The 19727-nt window shown below is 37.7% G+C and overlaps 1 protein-coding gene and 1 pseudogene across 1 annotated transcript in view; one reads left to right on the top strand and one right to left on the bottom strand.

The window, feature by feature from the left end:
- Positions 1-19727, top strand: part of HDGFL3 (HDGF like 3) — an 84749-nt gene that overhangs the window by 52743 nt on the left and 12279 nt on the right. The window contains exons 2-5 of the mRNA XM_036737144.1: positions 805-881; positions 10358-10496; positions 10951-11109; positions 14651-14797. Of these exons, the coding sequence (XP_036593039.1) occupies positions 805-881; positions 10358-10496; positions 10951-11109; positions 14651-14797 (522 nt within the window). The remainder of the gene's footprint in view (positions 1-804; positions 882-10357; positions 10497-10950; positions 11110-14650; positions 14798-19727) is intronic.
- On the bottom strand, positions 4895-6360 carry LOC118830218 (annotated as a pseudogene).

Below are 19727 nucleotides of genomic sequence, written 5' to 3'. Positions count from 1 at the left end.
AGATATGTGACTTCATCGATGTAGGGAGCACCTGTTTTGGATTTCCTTACATCTAACATTGAAGATCAATAACTGTTTTTTAACTTAGAATGTTAGAGAGTTTCCTGAGAGTTGAGTGATTTGTCCAGGGTGACCCAGCCAGAGTGGCAGAGGTGGGATTTGAACCCAGCTCTTCTTTATGACTCCAATGACAGCTCTGTCTCTGCTATGCCATGCCGAGTTTGGGATTGGTGATAGTAATACAATTGAAAGTATTTAAATTATAAGTCTTTGCAAATATTCTAAATTACTATTTTTCATTTATTCAAACTATCTTCTCTTCTCCTTTCTTCTGAATTAGTGAATTTTAAAAATAATTCACTCATTAACACCTCTTTAGAATACTTGTTTGGGGAAGAGGCTTAATTAAATGCTTAGGTTATTTATAGAGAGTTGATATGGAACCTGAGTGAATGGTGGCATTTTAAAAGTTCAGGAATCACTGAGCTGGATATGCTAAGTGATCTATCTCGATGACAATATGTAATTTGAAATTTCCAACATGTGACTTAGAATCAAATTGTGACACTATATTTCTAGCTTCTCAGTGCAGTGACCTGTTTACTCTTCCTCTGGCATATAATTGAATGGCAACAACAACAAACTCTTAGAGAGTCTACATGCAGTAGAACAGTCACTGCTTTGAAATTAGTTACAGAAAGAGCAGTGCTTGGCAATTGTAGTCATCCCTTTATAAGATTCACCTGATTTACATGATTTATCTGAATGTTTGATAACAACCCTATGTAATTTTATCCTTAACAGATTGATGAACTCCCAGAGGGAGCTGTGAAGCCTCCAGCAAATAAGTACCCAATCTTCTTTTTTGGCACCCATGAAACGTAAGTCAACAAAAATACCATATTCTTTAAAAATGAGTGTCTTATGAGATTACAACTTTTGTTTTTAATCAATGAAATATTATTGATGAAGGAGCTACAGCTAAACACGCTATCAAAATCAATTTGATCAAAATAGAAAACAATGCCTTTCCATTAGAGTAGACATTTGAAACAATAAACATCTCAGTCTTGAGATGGGAATGTCTTTGGTATTGAATGGCATTGCTTTTTCAGCTAGATATTAGTGATAACATTGGGACCTTCTGCCAGTGCGCATACATCCTGTGTGCACCTCTGGTCCTGCCATAGTTCCAGATATCTCACTTGTCTTTTCTTCAAACCCCAAAGACTGGAGTCAGCTAGCCTACTTCTCCAGGGTAAAACTATCCCATTCTCATACAGGAGTTACTCTACTTCCTGGCCCAGGACAAGATACAACCTGTTAGCATCTCCCCTTCCATCTCTAGAACAAGCAAATAGTCCTTTATAAATTTTTCTAAGGGTTTTGTTGTTGTCTAACTGCTTATAACTATAGGAAAACCAGTGAAAATGATAAATGACGGCAGGGGTGAATTATGAAGTTTAGCTTCATAATTAGCTTCTTGATTCTACCACTCCTGCACATTCTAAATTCTTGTCTTGAGAGAAGGAAGCCTTGCCCAGACCTTGCAAACCTGAAGCTGGTGTTCTGTGATGGTACCATCTCACTCTTTGCCTGGTAGACCCTCAAGGATAAGACAGCTTTGAAGACAGCTGCTAATGATGGGCTTTTGGGAAATTTCAAACTGCTTATCTATCACAGTTTCCTCTTTCATACACTAGCAAAATTATCCTAGAGCATTTGCCTGAAATGCTTACCTCATAGGATTGTTATGATAATCAAATGAAATACTGTACAGGAAGCATTTTGTAAACTTTAATGTGCTCAGTAAATGTCAGCTGTTAGTATTTTTATTCCTCACCTCTCACTTCCCTTAATACAGTAGAATCATAGAATTTTAGAGCTGGAAGAGGTCTTTGAGATCATCTAGTTCAGCCTTTTAAGAGGGCATTAGATAGGAAATGATGCTCTAACGAAATATGTCACTTTCCTTGCTAAATGAAATATGAACTTGCTCCACTATCCAGAACAGGAAGTAAAGTTTTTGCCTCCATTAAAAATGAATTAAGTATTTCAGGAATCCTTCTGCATCCAAATTTAGTAGCAATCAGAATGCTTTTTATAATAAATCCTGGCTACATTTGCCAGAAATTATTATCACACCTTTTTTTAAGCACACACAACTTTCAGCCCTCCCCAGCAGCCCTTGCTTACACAGCTCATTATTGTTTGAATTTTGCTTCTTAGACTCACAGATGACTTGAATTTTTTCCTTAAGTATGATTGCCCCATCCTTGAATGCCATACACTAAGCTGGATCTTTGTTGCTTTTTCTTCCCAAATGTACACTGCTAGATCACTTTGCTTTTCAATACATCCTTGAAACATTTCTTCTGCCCACATTTATGGTTGCCCCACTTCAGTTCAGCATAGGAAAGCTCTTTGGACAGATCCATTTCCTATATAGGTCAAACCCTATGGAGCTGTACTGTGATGAGCATCACTTTAGTGCTGCTGGATTGGCCAAGATCCAGAATCTCGTTGATCTTGTCTCCCTAGATAAAGCTCAGTAGAGTTGGAGGATAAAGATGATAAAAGAATTCTTTGAGAATCTGAATATGACACCTTTGATAAGGCTATTTCTCAGAATCACATAGCCCCTCCAGATACTGCCGCTGCTTTGTAAGCCTCATATTGGTTAGGGGCTTTGTACTGCGTTGGTGATTCTCATCTTCTTAAGGAGATGCTGACCTTTTCATTCCACTTTCTACAAACCCTTTGCTAATAAGCACTTGATTAGATGCAGCAATATTTAGGAATTCAGAGGTAGCTTACAACTCTGTATTGCAAGTCATACATGTTGGGAAAATGACTTCTAATATGAACATAGGTACACAAGCATATATGTGGACATTTAGAGAGATACAACAAACAAATAGATACAGGCAAACCATTGGATGGGAGATAAGACATAGGACAAGTCACTCTCTGTTTCCTTCTCCTTGCCATTTTTATATATATACTAAGTACCAAGTGGTATGCTAAGCGCTTTACAATTATTTTCTCATGTGATCCTCACAATAGCCCTGGGAAGTAGGTGCTATTATTTCTGTTTTATAGATAAGGAAACTGAGGCAAACAGAGGCTAATTGACTTACCTGGGGTGAGAGAGCTAGTTAGAATCCGAGGCCATATTTGAACTCAGGTCTTCCTGACTGCAGGCCCAGCACTCTATCCACTGGACCTTCTAGCTGCCTCAAATAAAATTTAGTTAAAATGAGCATGGAAGGTAGTTTGAAAAGACTTTTTAAGGGAAGAGATATAATGGAGGAGTAGTGGTCAGCCTGAAGGGTACATATAGAAGAAAGGAAAGAGATGTTATTACCAAATTGCCAACTCTCATCTCTTCCCCCTCTTTTTACATGCTGATTGAGTGCCTCACATCGTTCTATCCATTTGTCCACATCACCTTCTTCTCTCCCTACCCTCACCCTGTAGTTTCTGTAGCTTGCTATATTTAATCTCTATCATAATACAGGACTCCCAAGAACATAGAGCTTGGGGTGAGTTTCCCTAGATTTGTCATATACCAGGGATGTCTCCTTACACAAAGATCTCAATGAAAAGATAAATATGGTAGATAAGTGAGGGTATGTGGACTAGTAGAAATGAGAGTCTGGACAAGGAGATAGGAGAGTGGTAGTTTGTGAAGACTGGGTAAGAGAGAGTGAGTTGATAATGGGATAAGAGTGTATTTTCTGGCTTTCACTTACCCTCATATAACTACTTCCAGCTACTCTTAAGCATTAACTCCCTGATCTGTGCAGGAGAGAATAACCAGTTGTCCTAGTGGCTGAAGCAGGGGTTATAACATGATCAGGTAAAGGGGAACTCAGATGGTCCAGCAGGGTTCAAGACAATAAGTGATTAGGTGGAACCCAAGGCAGTCCCAAGCAGTAAAGTGCAAAGTAGTAGCAATAGATTAAGCAAAAGATAGAAACTGATAGTCTTGATTTAGCACAGGCAGATTGTTAAACCATGTGCAGCCATCCCCAGTTCCTTTGCCCATCCTAAGATACCACAATCTCAAGGCAATTTCACCATCTTGGTCACCCTGCTCAGAAGGCTCTCTCCAGTTTATCAGTGTAACTTTATGTAAGGCTTTTCTGAGACTACTCCTAAAGCAAGACACTTTAGGTTTAAATGGACGTCGACTTGTTAATTAAATGTGTGAGTCCAGGACAGAGGAATCCTCTGCACAGATCCATGAGCTTTCAGTAGTGTGTCTTTCATACAGATTTCAGCCCATTCATTCAACAAAGATTTAAGTGCTAGGAGCTGTAAGGGTTTTTTAAAAAGTCAATGGTCTTTACCCTCAAGGAGCTAGTATTTTAGGAGATAAAAGATATAGGATTATAGACTTAGAGCTGGAAAAGACCTTTGAGTCCAATAGATGAAATGGAGGCCAAAGAAGGCAAGGGAGCTGCCCAAGTTATATAGCTAGCAAGTGCCTAAGGCACAATTTGAATCCAGATCATTCTGACTCTAGTATCCTATCTATTTTCTAATTCAGGGGGAGGGGATCTATATCCACAAAGAATTTACTTTATCAAATCTAGGTGGTATAGTTCATAGAATCACAGAATCTCTGTGTTAGAAGAGACCTCAATGACCTCCTAGGCCAATACATATCTGAACAATACTCTATCCTATAACATACCCGGCAAGTGGTCCTTTAGTGTTTTTTTATTATTATTTAAATGTATTTTATTTTTAATGTCCTATAAAAAAGAAAAAGGGAGAAAAAAGTCCTTAGTGTATGTGGCTGTCTTGTCCTAAATAGATATATGGCAGTCTTCAGGAGTCTCCACTTTTCAGTCTAGTCTGGTCCGACTTGAAGGCGGAAGGGATGTTACTTGGCGGTCTTGCTGAGGTTTGAGAAGCCAACTCCCACACATGTCATCAATACCTTCTCCCCTCCCTTGAGCTCTTCACCACATGACTTAGTTTCAATTTTGAACATGATTTGGAAGAAACTCTTCAAATGTTGCAAAAAATTCTGACGTGTAGGAAGACAGCGGTCCTAGCAGGACTTTGGCAACATCCTGCTGTCCAAGGGTCATGAGGAGCAGAACTAAACTCTGGTTGGTGGAGTCCACGCAGCCTCCTGTATAAATCTCTTCCAGCAACAGCTTTGCACAGTTCCTGCCAAGGTCTTCCAGGAGCACTGCTGCTCCCTGGCCCTGGGGGTTTGAGGCCAACTTCGGGCTGAGAAAGGTACCGTTGGTGGTCTCTGCAACAAGTGAGAGTCCAAAGCCTGGGGACTTTCCAGAGTTGATTCCTTTCATGTGGTCTGTGTAAATATAGTTATCAGGAATGAATCTGTTAAGGATGCTCCGAGAAGATTCCACGATGCCATCGGCGATCTGCAGCGATACCCATACAGAGTACGCCATTCCTCGGATTCGTTTCATTTTGCCAGGGTCTGTGAGCTGAATGGGTTTCAACAACTTCCTCACAGGACAAGAGAAAAAGACTTCTCCTCCCCCTCCTGGGGGCATTCCTTTTCGGACAATCTTAAGCTCAAACGATTCACCATCAATTCCAAATTGTTTCAGTAAAGGGAGGGCTGTTGCCTTCAGAACATCCACTGAAGGGTCGACCGGTCGTTGGTTATGCCTCGGAGAATGGGTGCTTCATAAAGGGGGCCAGGCAAAGAAGGCTCTCCAGGTAATAAACCCGATACTCCGATGGCCGCTGCAGTCATATTCCACTGACCCGCGGTACAGGAGCCCAGGCTGATAATACAAGGTAGTTCCCCTCTCCTTGATTTATTTCAATTCGAGAACCATTGGTTATTTCATCTAAAAGCCATACAAAACTGGCTTCAAAATCTGAACAGCTCCAGTAATGGAGAACTCGCTACACTTCCAGAGGCCGCTCATTCCTTCTCTGGACAGTTCTACCAGCTAGGAAATGTGGCAAGATCTGCCTTCAAGCAACATCTATTCCAGTGCTCCCGTTTCTGCCCTCCATTACCCATGCCACCTCGGACAAAGTCACTTCACTCCTCTCTGGGTTCCAGTCTCAACTTTACAGCCTTCCTAGGTCAATGTAAATGCCACGCCTCCAAATCCTTCACTAGGGCAGAGTCTTCTCATGGTCTCCTCACTGCTGTCTTACATCTTGTCTTTCCTCATCGTGTGAAAAGGGCAACCAACTGAATGCAAAAGTGGGACTGGCTTGGAGGCCGGCGTTGTCTTCTTTGGCCCAGATCTTGCAGATCTTCACGGGGTGACCGCTCAGGGTGGACAAGACGAGACACTGGCGGAAGAAGTTGCCGCCGCGGTAGCTGAGCGAGTGCGCCTGAGTCGCCATGTGCGCGCGCCCCCTCACCGGTCCAGCCGCCGGCACAGCCCGGGGAGCCGCGGCTGCCGCTGCCAACAACGCCTGGCACGGGCGAGGGAGGAGGAGGTCTGGCGGCGGCCGGGGAGGCTCGGAGCTCGGCTCCCGCCTCATTTAATCTTTTTTAAGACCTCCCAAAATATTCCATTCCATTTTGGAATAGTTCTGATCATTAGGGAGTTTTTACTTTGAACAAGCCTAAGTTTCCCTGTCTGAAACTTACTCTTATTGTTTTTTTGGGCCAGGAAGTGTAGTGTTGTGGAAGAAACACTGGGTCTGCAGTTAAGAGGACCTGGGTTTAAATCCTGCCTTTGATGCTGCCTTTTGATGAACAAATTAATTAGCCTCCCTGGGCCTTAGTTTCTTACTCTGTAAAATAAGGGGGGGAAACTAGAAGGCTTCTGAAGGTCGTTCTAAATCTATGATCTTATGAAGTCAAATCTCTTTTGCCCATGGCAGCCCTTTAAAGGTTTGAAGATAGCTAATCATGTCTCCCCTGAGTCTTCTCTAGGATAGATACCCCCGGTTATTTTACTTATTCTAATATGCCACAATTTTATGGCCCCATCACCCTACTGCTCTCCCTTTTATCAGTGTTCTTCAAAAATGTGGTACCCAGAACCAAACATAATATTTCAAATGTAGTTTGAACACAACAGAGTACAATGACACTTAACCTCCCTAGTATAACGACACTCTGCCTCTCAATGCAATCTAAGATTGCATAGTTTTTTTGGCTAGCATATCACACTGTTTGGCTCATTCTGAACTTGCAGAATACCCACTCAAATGCCTTAAATTCTTCATCTGAAATGCCTTTTTTAAAAAGTTTTTCCCCTAGCAATGTTAGCCTTGATTCTGATATGCTTTTGATTAGACTTGAGAACAGGGATTCTTTTTAACTTTCTTTGTATACCTAATGCTTAGCACTCGTTGCCTGACACAGAGTTGGTGCTTAATAAATGTTTATTGACTGATTTAAAAGGCCACTTTGTTTCTATAACACACTATATGTGTTCCTATCTCCTTGGTGTTTCATGTGCTATTTGTTGGGAAGGGAAGGGAGAACTAGTGTAACCAAAAAGGGCAGTTAAGCAAAACAAAAGTGACACCTTGACCATATCGAATAGCATATGCCTCATGAAGTACCTGTAGTCAGGTGGAGGTCCCCTCTTTACAAAGAAGAGGAAGGTTGGTTTCATCAGTTAGTGGTCTATGTTCAGATATCTTTGAGTGTTATTTTTCCTTTCCATTATTGTGTTCATTGATACTCTCCTGTTTCTTCTTACTTTGCTCTGTATCACTTTATACAAGTATCAATCAATGAATAAGCGTGTATTAAATGCCTACTATGATGTAGGCACTATGGATACAAATACAAAGAATGAAATAATCTCTTCAGGCGAGAAACTTACAGCCTAATGAGGGAGACAACAAATATATACATATACATATGAATATACATGGGTGTATATATATATATATACACATGGAATAAATAAAAAGAGAACAAGTACAAATAAATATAAATTAAATACAATAAATTTATGTTCGCAAATTTCTCTGAATTCTTCATAATTCTTCATCCTTATGGCACAATAATATTCTACTATTCTTATGCCATAGGCATCCACTTTGTTTCTAATTCTTGCTGCCACCAAAAGTATTGCTCTAAATATTTTGGGAACTTGCCTTTGTCTTGGGATTAGTTGCCCAATAGTGATATTCCTTGGCCAAAGGAAATTCTATATATTTTTCAAGGCCCAGTTTAAGTTCGATTTCCTTAATGAAGCGCCTATTAACTACTCCAGGACACCTTTATCTGTCCCCTACCCTCGAGTTCCTATCACAGTCATAATCTGCACCACCCAATTAAGCCTTTAAATCTAATTTAATTTTTGCATTTTGCTACAATTGCTACTTATGTATTTGTCTTGTCTTGCCAACTATATTATAAACTCCTTTAAGCACAAGGATGTATGATGTCTTTTATTTCTTCCACATCTCTAATCACACCTATCAAAGCTCATTATAAGGGGTATTCATTAAATTCTTTTTGCTATAGCTGCTAAAAATAGGCTAACTCAGTTCTTAGATTATATTGTAAGTATAATATCTAGATTATAGAAGCTAATATTCCCATTATATACTTTTAATATACCATCTGGAGTATTGTGTTCAGTAATGGGCAATACATATGTAGAGGAACCTTGACAAACTAGAGATTAGAGATTGCTAGTGACTGATCTACAGACTATTGTATTGAAGGGAAGTGAAAGGAACTGAAAATATTTAGCCTGGAGGAAAGAAGACTTAGGGGAAATGTGATAACAATCTTTAAATATTTAAAGAGAAAAAATATATAAAGAGAATGAAAATGTATTTTATAATACTCCAGAATGTAAATGAACCAGTGACAGAAGTAGGTTTTTGTTCAGTATAAGAAAAGAACTTTCTACCAACCTGTTTCAAGTCGACAAGCATTTATGAAGTACTTACTCTGTCCCAGGCACTGTGCTTAAGCACTGGGAAGAGAAATACAAGCAAAATAAAGACAGGCCCTGTCCTCTGGGAGGTTACATTTTAATGGGCAAGACAAAAACACATAAAAGGAAGTAGAAAAGGGGTAGGGAGAAAACACATAAAAACAAACCACCAGGAAGATACCTGGTGCTGGAGAAGATTAGAACAGTGAAGCCTGGTAGGGAGTGAAGTGATGGCCAGTCTGCGTGCCCCTTGAAAATGAAGACTAGGAAGAGCCTATGCCCTCAGAGGGAAGGGCCCCAGGAGCAGAAAATGCTTCTGAGGTGTGACTTCCAGGGCTAATGGTGTTTGCAATAAAAATGATTTCTTTATTGGATAGGAAGTTGGACAAAGTGAACCTTTCTGGGCCTCAATTTCCTTATCTGTCAAGAGTATAGCTTTACAGAAAGAAAATTATTTCTAAGGTCTCTTCTAACCTTAAATCCTCTGATCCTATGGTCTTTAAATTCTCCTCCAACTTAGAGACTCCAAGGTTGCTTAAGAGAGGGTGAGTTGTTAGTGAGGAGATGATAGGACATTAGCTAATGATTGATTTTAATATGTGTAATAGAACTTATTACTGTTTATTCAGTAGCATTTTGATCTTTTAAGATCTTAGCTAATGATTGATTTTAATATGCAAGATAGAACTTATTACTGTTTGTTCAGTAGCATTTTGATCTTTTAAGATAAATGTTTTTCAGTTTCTAGAAGTTTTACTAGGGGATAATGAGTTAATGTGTAGTTGATTTTTACTGTTATATTACATTTTGTATCTAGTGTTGCTATTATTACATTACTCTCTATTTTATAAATTTTGGTAGTATGATAAGAATCAATGGGCCTTAAAATGTTCATTAAAATAAGTCTTGGGGATAGGGATAGGACCTTTGATTTCACTGATGTAACGAACTTCCAGATGAGGAAATTCTACCAATGCAAGTCAGCCCTTCTCTATATCTCATAGCTTATCGAATTGCCTAGAACACTGAAAGGTTGAATAACTTATCCAGAGACACAGAACCTGAAAATGTCTGAAGGTAAGTCAAATTCACTCAGGTCTTCCTGGCTCCAAGGCCAGCACTCTATCTATTATGCCGTGCTACAGTAAGTCTTAAGTAGATAAAAAATAAAAAATTGGTCATCCATTCTTTCAAAATCTATTTATTAAACAGCCTTTGTATACCAAATACTGTGCTAGGCACTGGGGGTAAGGATGGTGTTAAGAAGTGATAAGGACTGTTTTCTTTGGTGCTTACCTTTTTGATGAACTACCTTAGGGTACTTGTTTCTTAAAATACACTTGTTTTTTACCTGACAAGTATTTTTTAAAATTAGTGTGTACATTGGGTTATTCAAGTGAAAAATGCTTTGATTATGTTGCTGTTGATGTTTTAGATGTATTATATTTGAAAAGACAGTCATATTTCCCGTGTCTTTTCTGCAGAGCATTTCTGGGGCCCAAAGACCTTTTCCCTTATAAAGAATATAAAGATAAGTTTGGAAAATCTAACAAAAGAAAAGGATTTAATGAAGGCTTGTGGGAAATAGAAAATAATCCCAGAGTCAAGTTTACTGGATACCAGGTAAATAATTTATATTATTTTCCTTCATATCTCGTCTCTTAGTTTTAGCTTTTATGCTGTAATGATCTTATGCAGATGTATATTCTTTCTGCTAATTGGTTGATTACCTACTAGGAACACAAACTCTCTACTCCAGAAGACCGGCTAAATGTTTTCAGTAAATAGTGCTCCTAATGCTGTGACTGACTATGACTTTAATGTGAAGTTTTCCATCATCAAAACTTGATTGGTTCCTTCAGAGTTAAAGCTTCTTCATCTGATCATTGATGTTTAAGTGGCCACTGGAGGAAACTCTTTCTGCCAGACCTTTCTCTCCAGAGCCTTAAGAATAAGCCAAGCTGTTTCTGAGTAAAATGCCTAAAGTATAGCCATTTCTTATCACTATTTCCATGTGAGTATGTGTGTCTGTGGTACTTTGCACAATGTAATTAGCTGATCTTTTATTATTTTTCAGGCAATTCAGCAACAGAGCTCTTCAGAAACTGAGGGTGAAGGAGGAAATACTGCAGATGCCAGCAGTGAGGAAGAAGGTGATAGAGTAGAAGAAGATGGAAAAGGCAAAAGAAAGAATGAAAAAGCTGGCTCAAAACGGAAAAAATCATACACTTCAAAGGTTACAGAGGAGCTTTTCCCATTGTTATTAATGTCACATGCATGATAAAATGGCACCCTCCCCTCTGGTCTACTTAGTCACTAACAGGTGTTTACTGGGTACCTACTCTATGTATAGCCCTGGGTTACACATACATTCTCTTTGGGGAATTCAAAAGACCCATAAGACGTGGCCCCAACAACCAGGAGTTTGAACTCTAGCTGTAAAACAAGAGACTGTATTTGTCGTTCTACAGGAGTGTAAATTCTAATGAAATACAACTTACTGAATGAGATAAGCTCAAATGACATTGTAGAAACTAAACAAAGCTTCAGAGTAGGAGGTAGTGTCTAAATTGATTGCCAAAGACAGGGGAGTTTTCTTACTGGGTTTATCATAATTGATTTGTCACACAGGTATTCTTTTTAAATTCTGTTTGGTGTTTATATAATAATAGGTTAGCTATATTTTAAGAATCTCTTACAAATAAGTACTAAATATTTATCATCCCTCCACAGTATCTTTTTTCTTTTTGGCCAGCCTACTAAATATGCTCAAAGTGGCAAGCAGGTTGTAAAGTTTAAATTCAGCAATTTTCTCTGTACTCCTGATAAAATACATTATTTTACTTTGGGTAGGGAGAAAGTAGTTACTTGCAAAGTAGAAATCCAGCTTTTTTTCCTGTCAGTCTTCATTTTCCATTGTTATTGTTATTCTGCAAAAGGACTTGGATTCCGTGTAGGCTTAAGTCTTCTTCATCTCTAAGCTTCATTTCTAAAGCCACATATATTTATTTTGAATAACCTATGGCTTAATCAACTCCCATATAGTATTGGTGGTGCCTTAAATTGTATTCACTAGTTCACATTGCAAGATATTAAGTGTAGTGCACTTAATATTTGAAAAGACAGTCATATTTCCCGTGTCTTTTCTGCAGAGCATTTCTGGGGTCCAAAGACCTTTTCCCTTATAAAGAATATAAAGATAAGTTTGGAAAATCTAACAAAAGAAAAGGATTTAATGAAGGCTTGTGGGAAATAGAAAATATGACCTTAAATATCATAGGTTCATTTTATTATTGGTAAGACAACCCCTAATAAGGGAGCCTAGGGTTGATGCTGGTGGAAGGAATCATATTAACTCAGAAATTACTAAGAAATATTTCACTCATTTACTAAGAGTTCTATTTTTTTAAGCTCTTACTAAGAATTCTAAAAGATATAATGGCACATTAAGGTTCGTAAAACACTTTCCTAACAATAACCACCAATGAGGCAAGTAGTGTGTTATTATCCTCAGTATACAAATGAAGAAGTTGAGTTTCATAAAGGTTAGGTGACTTTCCAAGAGTGACACAGCCAGGAAGAATTAGAAATAGTGTTCAAACTCAGGTGTCTCTTGACTCCAAGTCCAGTATTCTCTCCACTCTATTGTTATGCCACATTAGACACATGTTTAAATTCTTGGCCCACAAATAAAAACACTAGAAATTACATTTATCCTTTTAAGTTACAAAAAGAAAAAAATTTTACTCTATAAAATATTTAATGAACATTTAAGTGAGGGGAATGTTTATCTCTTATTCCATGTCACAGTCTTAACAGATATTTTAGTCACAGGTAATCTGTACCAGATATAACCTTAATAAAATTAGAGGCACTCCCTACCTATTCAACTTAAGTTAGATTTAATCAGGTATCCAGAGACATTGTGGCAAAGAGAATAGAGAGCCAGCCTCTGAGTTAGAAAGCCTTGCATTCAAGTTTGGTTTCTGAAACATACCAGCTAGGTGAATGAAGGCAGGCCATTTCATCACTTGGTGCCCCAGGAGATATAAAACTCTCTCTTTCAGAGTATTTACTGGTTTGCATTGATAGAGGAAGCATCCTCACTGGGAGAACCTCCATCAATCAAATCACAGATTTGGTATTAAAAAAAAAGCTGAACATGTCCCATTATGAGTGGGATGAGGAGTGAAGGAGTACTGTTCTACCTAAATTTGGCTCCAAGGTGATTAGAGGTTATCATCATTTTTCTGTCTAGGTAATGTGAACTGAAGATCATATGTTATGTGATCATAATACCCTAGCCTTGATTCAGATTTTGAACATTCTAATTTCCCCAAATGCCTTTAGAAGTTTATTGTATATGCTACTTTCTCACATTCGGTCTTTTATTACAAAGTGATCCTCTTTGGCACTACTAGACATTTGCTATATTTTTAAAAAATCATCTTTTCATTATTTACTAGCAGAATAAAAAGCAAGTGTTTCTTTTTTCTGTATTGTAATATTTTCTAAATTATCTAAGTGTGGATAAATATGGATAATCAAATTTCTCATTATATATGTAAATATGTTTAACTCTGTTATCTAATGTGAAAATCACCCAATTTTAGCAATATTACAACTTCCATTTTGGGCTTGATTAGTAGATTTGGTCAAGCAAAATAGAATCTTGTAGAGAATTTAAGTGAACAGTATTTCTTTTGGTTCAGTTATATTTTGTGTCTTATATCTATCAAGTAGACTTTTTCTCTTCAGAAATTGCATGTTTTTTATTGGTTGTATGGCTAAGCACCAATTTGATGATCCGTTTCAGAGATTTTTTCAGTTACTAAATCACTTTTATCTAACAACATAATGAAGGGACTTATAAATCCTTAAAAGAAAAATGTTAATAGAGTTGTTAAGTGTATACTTTCCTTTAAGGTATGTTGGTATGGATCTACTTATTAGTGAATTCATGGTTATTCAGTTAAACATCTCTTGCTGGAAAGCCATTAAAAATTCAGACTTCAGCAATTTCTTTCTTTCTCCTACTCTAATTTCAAGTACTTAATGACAAGAGAATAGGACTCATCTACCAGTATGATCCTTGGTTCTTAAGTAGGTATAATTGAAATGATTAAAATTCATTATGTCAGTAGTTTTTAACAATTAGTTTTTCTAATGATGTTCTCATATTGTATCTTTTGGTGCTTAATCACCAGACAAAGTTTAAAGTTTTGTCTAAGTGACAAAAGTAGAAATGACAAAAATAGAATACTGTCTATTCCATTAATGTAACCCAAAAGGAGATTCAATTCAAATGGCCATATTCTGTTTCCCCCTACGGAAAAATTCTCTACCAGAGGCAATGGCTAACTTAATAGGTTATCTGTTCTGTTTGCATATCTGCAATGTATGCTAAATTCACAAACTGTTCTGAGCTTCAAGTTGAGAATGTTAGTACCATAAAAGACCTGAGAGATCATTTAGTCCAGTGCCTTATTTTCCACTCCCTTATTTTCTAAATGATAGAACTAAGTCCAAGAAAGGTTGAATGACTCTCCCAAGGTCATTAGATAGTAGCTGTTCCAGGATTACATAAAGCTCATTTTCCCTCTGACTCTCAGCTTAGTTTTTCCTACTGCACTGCATTGCATCAAAGAAAGCCTCTCAAGCAGTGAATTGCCCAATGGTAGAGAAGACTTTTTCATGCCACATTTGATGGGCTTCTCTTGCTTTCTAACTTGAATTTTAGCTTTTGACTCTGTTTTTTAACCCATCTGAATGTTTAGAAATCCTCTAAGCAGTCACGGAAATCTCCAGCAGATGAAGATGACAAGGACTGCAAAGAGGAAGAAAACAAGAGCGGCTCTGAGGCTGGAGATGCAGGCAATGACACAAGAAACACGTCTTCAGACTTGCAGAAAACCAGTGAAGGGGTAATTCTGTGCTTATCCTGTTCTCTTACTTTCCATTACATTAGAAATCCTTTTGCTTGAGAATCAGGGCCCTTCTATCAGTGATATTCCTACCGGCAGCACAATCTAAAGGAATATTAAGCACAATAAATGTTGTTAAAGAGTAAAATGCAAGAGTGTTCTTAACTGTGGGCATAGATAGCTCCCCGGGGTGTTATCCTGAGTTCAGAGAGCCTGAGGATAGAAATTAGCTTGGTGGGAATTATACCTGGCACCATATTTACATATTTTTTCTTAAAGGAAGGTGTTAAATACTTCAAAGATGTATTGAAATTGATAAGTACCACTTGAAATTTGACAGCAGTATTTCTCTTAATTAAATTAAATATCAATCAATTAAATTTTCAGTAGTATAACTAATAAAGTATTATGGCTGATTCCTCTCTCAAAATTTATCAGAGTATAACGGGAACAGGTTTTTTCACATTATCTTTCTTGAATATATATGAAACTCATGCTAATTTCTGAAGTCACAGGAGTTCTACCTTTGTAGGAATATTACTGAGAAGGAAAATTTGTTCATTGGAATTTTCCAGCTGTCTGTCTGATTGTTGTCTTGAGAGATTAGTTGGTAACCATTTAAAACAGTAAGATTAATTGGCCATGAGATGGCACTATTTGCATACTACCAAAGTATAGGTCCATACATTTACAATGCTGCGTGGTTTATTATTATCACAATACTATTAAGTTCTAATTTCAGTTGTACTCTCTCTCAGACTTAATTTAGCAGAGCTGATGTATTTTAGTGAGGCAGAAAAGCATTTCAGGCTAATATATTTCATAATAAAATTAGAGACAAAGGCAGAACTTAGCAGTTTCAGTGCTCTTCTCTGAGAATGGCTTGAAGTGCACACTTAAAAAGGAAATATTGGATGTTTTGGAATAGCCCTGAAAATATTGGAGGGTTAGGTTTGTTTTTTTTAAAGGATTCCCAAGTTTTCTCTCAGAAATAAAAATATAAAATATGGTAAAGCTGCAAATGATTAAATAGGGTATTTATTGCAGAATAGTACTTATGTCTTAGTAACTCCTGCATCTTTGGGGGAAAAATTGATGATTTTTAACTTTGCACAAAAAGGTTTTGTATTTTAAGGGCCTAAACTCTGAATTCTGCATGAGCCTCAGTTTTTGTTGTGGTGGTTGTTGTTTTGTATCTTGATTCTTCTAAGCAAAAGTTTGAACCTCTTTGAATATTTAGGAACTTATGTAAATCAGACTGCCCTGAGCTGTCTTTTGCCCACCTAAATTTTGTAGAACTCATATTCCACAAGCTGCTTATATTGGATAAAACCATAGTGTTATTTGGTTTTACCTAAAACCTACACCGAGTTGTTTTGGAAGAGGATTTAGGCATTCAGTAATGTAAAAAAACCTTGTGTTCTCTCTACTCTCTTGGTTAGAAGCAGCTGAGTGGCACAGTGCATAATATTGGACTTGGAGTTAAGAAGACCTGAGTTCAAAACCTGCATTAGCCACTTAGCTTCTTTGTTTCCTTATCTGTAAAATGGGGATAATGATAACACCTACCTCTCAGGGTTATCGTGAGGATCAAATGCAGTAATACATGTGAAGCATTTCATAAACCTTAAAGCAATATGTAAATGCTAGTTACTATTATCAATAATTTCTTAGCCTATATTAGTCCCCTTCTTTCTATAAGCCAGCCAGGAAATTGGCAGTTCTCACTAAATTTATTCTATTCAAGCTACTTTGTGGTACTACCTCACAAAAGGTTTTATAATTTTTCTAATGGAAGAAGTTAATCGTAAGAGAACTTTGTGTTGATATACCTAAAGTGTTGGTTCCATGTGGATAGTAGTAGTTTTTCCTTAGGTGTGAAGAGAGCCATGGTAGAGTACCTGGAGTGTGGGCCTGAATTTGGCCACAGTGTGTAGGATGGACTGGTATGGGGAGGAGCTTAAAGCAGAGGAATCAGTTAGTTTGAGGAGCATCTAAGTGGATATTAAGGTCCACTAGTAGAAGGACAGGAGCGGGGGAGGAAAGGTGGTGAGCCAGGGATTAAAAAGGAGAATAACCTGGGAATTGGTACAATACAGCTACCATAACATGGTCGAGTGGAAAATTTTGATTGAGCAGACTTCAAAAGAAGAATAAACACTGCAGAGACAATATATTCCTGCCTTGAGAAAGTAGCTGTACTGGTAATTATTATGCAATTCCTATTTGTGTTGCAGATATGCAAAGTTGATAAGGGACAGGCAGTCCTTTATGCCCTTCATATTTGGTTATACATATCCACAATGACTCATTAAAGAAGGAAATACTTGCATGTCACCATGTCTCGAGAATGAATAGATTTGTATTGCTGTTTCTCAGAAAGGGACAGATGACACATGGAAATAAAAAATAAAGGTCATTGTAGGCCATTCAAGATATCCACATCTTGGAGTTTTCCTCATTAATTTAGCATAAGTGGGATGGAGGCAGGTGTCCTAATGATGATCTGTGACCACTGCAGTGGGGTGACTAAGACTAAGATTTGAGTAAGAAAGAACCATGTGCTTCTAGATAGACAGGCCATTATTCCTGGAGGAAAACAACTAATGGTCATTTATCAGGAGGCTAAACTTCTTTTGTTCCTAAATGAAGTGTATACATCTTTTTAAACAGGACTTTCTTAAGAATACCTGTTCTATCCCTATATACAGCGTCTTCTTGTTGTTCAGTTGTTTCAGTTCTGTCCAACTCCTCATGATCCCATTTGGGGTTTTCTTGGCAAAAATACTGGAATGATTTGTCATCTCCTCCTCCTGCTCATTTTACAGATGAGGAAACTGAGGCAAACAGAGTTATGTGACTTGCCCAGGTCATACAGCTAGTGAGTATCTGAGATCTAATTTGAACTCAAGAAGATGAATCTTTCTGACTCTAGGATAGCACTTTATTCACTATCCACTGCACCATCTAGCTGCCTTATATATGGCATGTACAGAACCTTGTCTCTAAAGCCTATCTTTACATTTGCTATGAAGGATGGAGAGGTGCCTAATGACCTTCCTCTGCCTGTCTAGCACCACCATGTTCACTAAGGCCCAAATCATTTAGGAATTTTTAGATTTTCTCCAGGATGCAAATGGATACTTAGTAGAAGCTCCAGAATTTGAGCAATTTGATCAGTGCTCTTATATTCCAATATATTTTTCCCTCAAAAAAGGTAAATTGCAACACATTCATGCATGCCCATCTGTTACATTCTTGGCCATGTATTCCCATAAGTTCGGTATAGTATATCCATCCAGTGTGTTGGGGCCTTCTCCACGTTCTCCTTAAATTGTATAAATACAATGCAATTGGATAAATACAGTGAAAAGCATGGGTTCTTCATTCATTGTTCCTGACACTTGCTTTGTGACTGACCTCTTTTTTTTCCTGATCATACATTTCTTTGATGGCATCTTCAACATTGTTTCTCCTGTATAATTTCTTATTCATTGTGTATTGAGGCTTCTTCATGGCCACTGTGCTCCTCTCCATTGCCCTTTGGGTCACCCTCTGCTTCATTTCTTCAGAGATTGTAAGTGATCCATGAGTTGCAGCTGTATACTATCACTAGGAAGAAGAATATTGATGTTGAAAAGATAGGCCTTTATTTCAGCAAGCAGCTTGATATTATTAAAGTAATTTCGTGATTTCCTGAAGGCAACAATCCTGTATTTCCTCTGCCTGTTCAATTCTTGGCCCAGCTTGTTATCTACCTTCAGTCCCTGAACAAGATATAAATATGCTGATGAATAGGTTCTGTGTCTCTATCGTCCATCCAGTTGCACGCCATAGTCTGGATAATAGGGGTTCTTCATCTGCTTGCTTTTTTCTGATGTGGATAGTTAGAACAAGCTTTTCTGAGTGATCCTGGATCTCATTTAGGAGGCTTTACAATGTACATTGGCTTGATGAAAAACCCATGGTGTCATCCACCCACAAACAGGGAAATTCTATGCCTTTAAGTAAATAAAAGTAATCCCTTTTGTATATTCATATACCTCTTCGCTTAGAGCAAGATATTCCTCCATTCCATTCTAGAAAGTAGGAAGATGGGGATTTTATCTGTTAATAGATGGAGTTTTAAAAGGTACCTCTTACCATAGATCTAGGTAAGCGTATGTTTAGAAATCCTCTCTCAATCTCCAACAATACAAATTTAGCAACAGAAGTCCAGTGTACAATCTTTTTTAAAGATTACATTTTCTTTTTTTGTTAATTTTTTAACATTCATTTTTTCAATTTTGAGTTCCAAAATCTTTCCTTCCCCATAGGCCCTCCCCTCCCCACTGAGAAGGCAAATGATATTATACCATCATATATGTGAAGTCATGTAAAACCTATTTCCGTATTAACCATGTTGCAAAAAAAAAGCAAAAAATCTAAAAAAGTAAAAATATATGCCTCCATCTGTACTCATAGTTCATCAGTTCTCAGAGGTAGGCAGCATTTTTTATCATGAGTCCTTTGGAATTGTCATGGATCATTCTATTGATCAGAGTATTGATATAGTTCTGGTCATCGAGTCTTCCCAGGTTCTTCTGAAACCATTTGGCTCATCATTTCTTATAGCACAATAGAATTCCATCATATTCATATACCACAACTTGTTCAGCCATTCCCCAGTTGATGGGCATCACTTCAATTTCTAGTTCTTTGCCACCACAAAAAGAGCTGCTATAAATATTTTTGTGCATATAGGTCCTTTTCCTTTTATTTCTTTGGGGGAAAACCTAGTAGCAGTATTGCTTAGGTCAAAGGGTATGTACAGTTTTTATAGCCCTTTATGCATAGTTCCAAATTGTTCTCCAGAATGGTTGGACCAGTTCACAACTCCACCAGAATGCATTAGTGTATCTATTTTTCCACATCCCCTCTAGCATTTGTC

Source organism: Trichosurus vulpecula, chromosome 8, assembly GCF_011100635.1.
Source record: "Trichosurus vulpecula isolate mTriVul1 chromosome 8, mTriVul1.pri, whole genome shotgun sequence".
Taxonomy (NCBI): domain Eukaryota; kingdom Metazoa; phylum Chordata; class Mammalia; order Diprotodontia; family Phalangeridae; genus Trichosurus; species Trichosurus vulpecula.
Note: the sequence above shows the minus strand (reverse complement) of the source record. Positions and strands in the feature narration are given on the sequence as shown.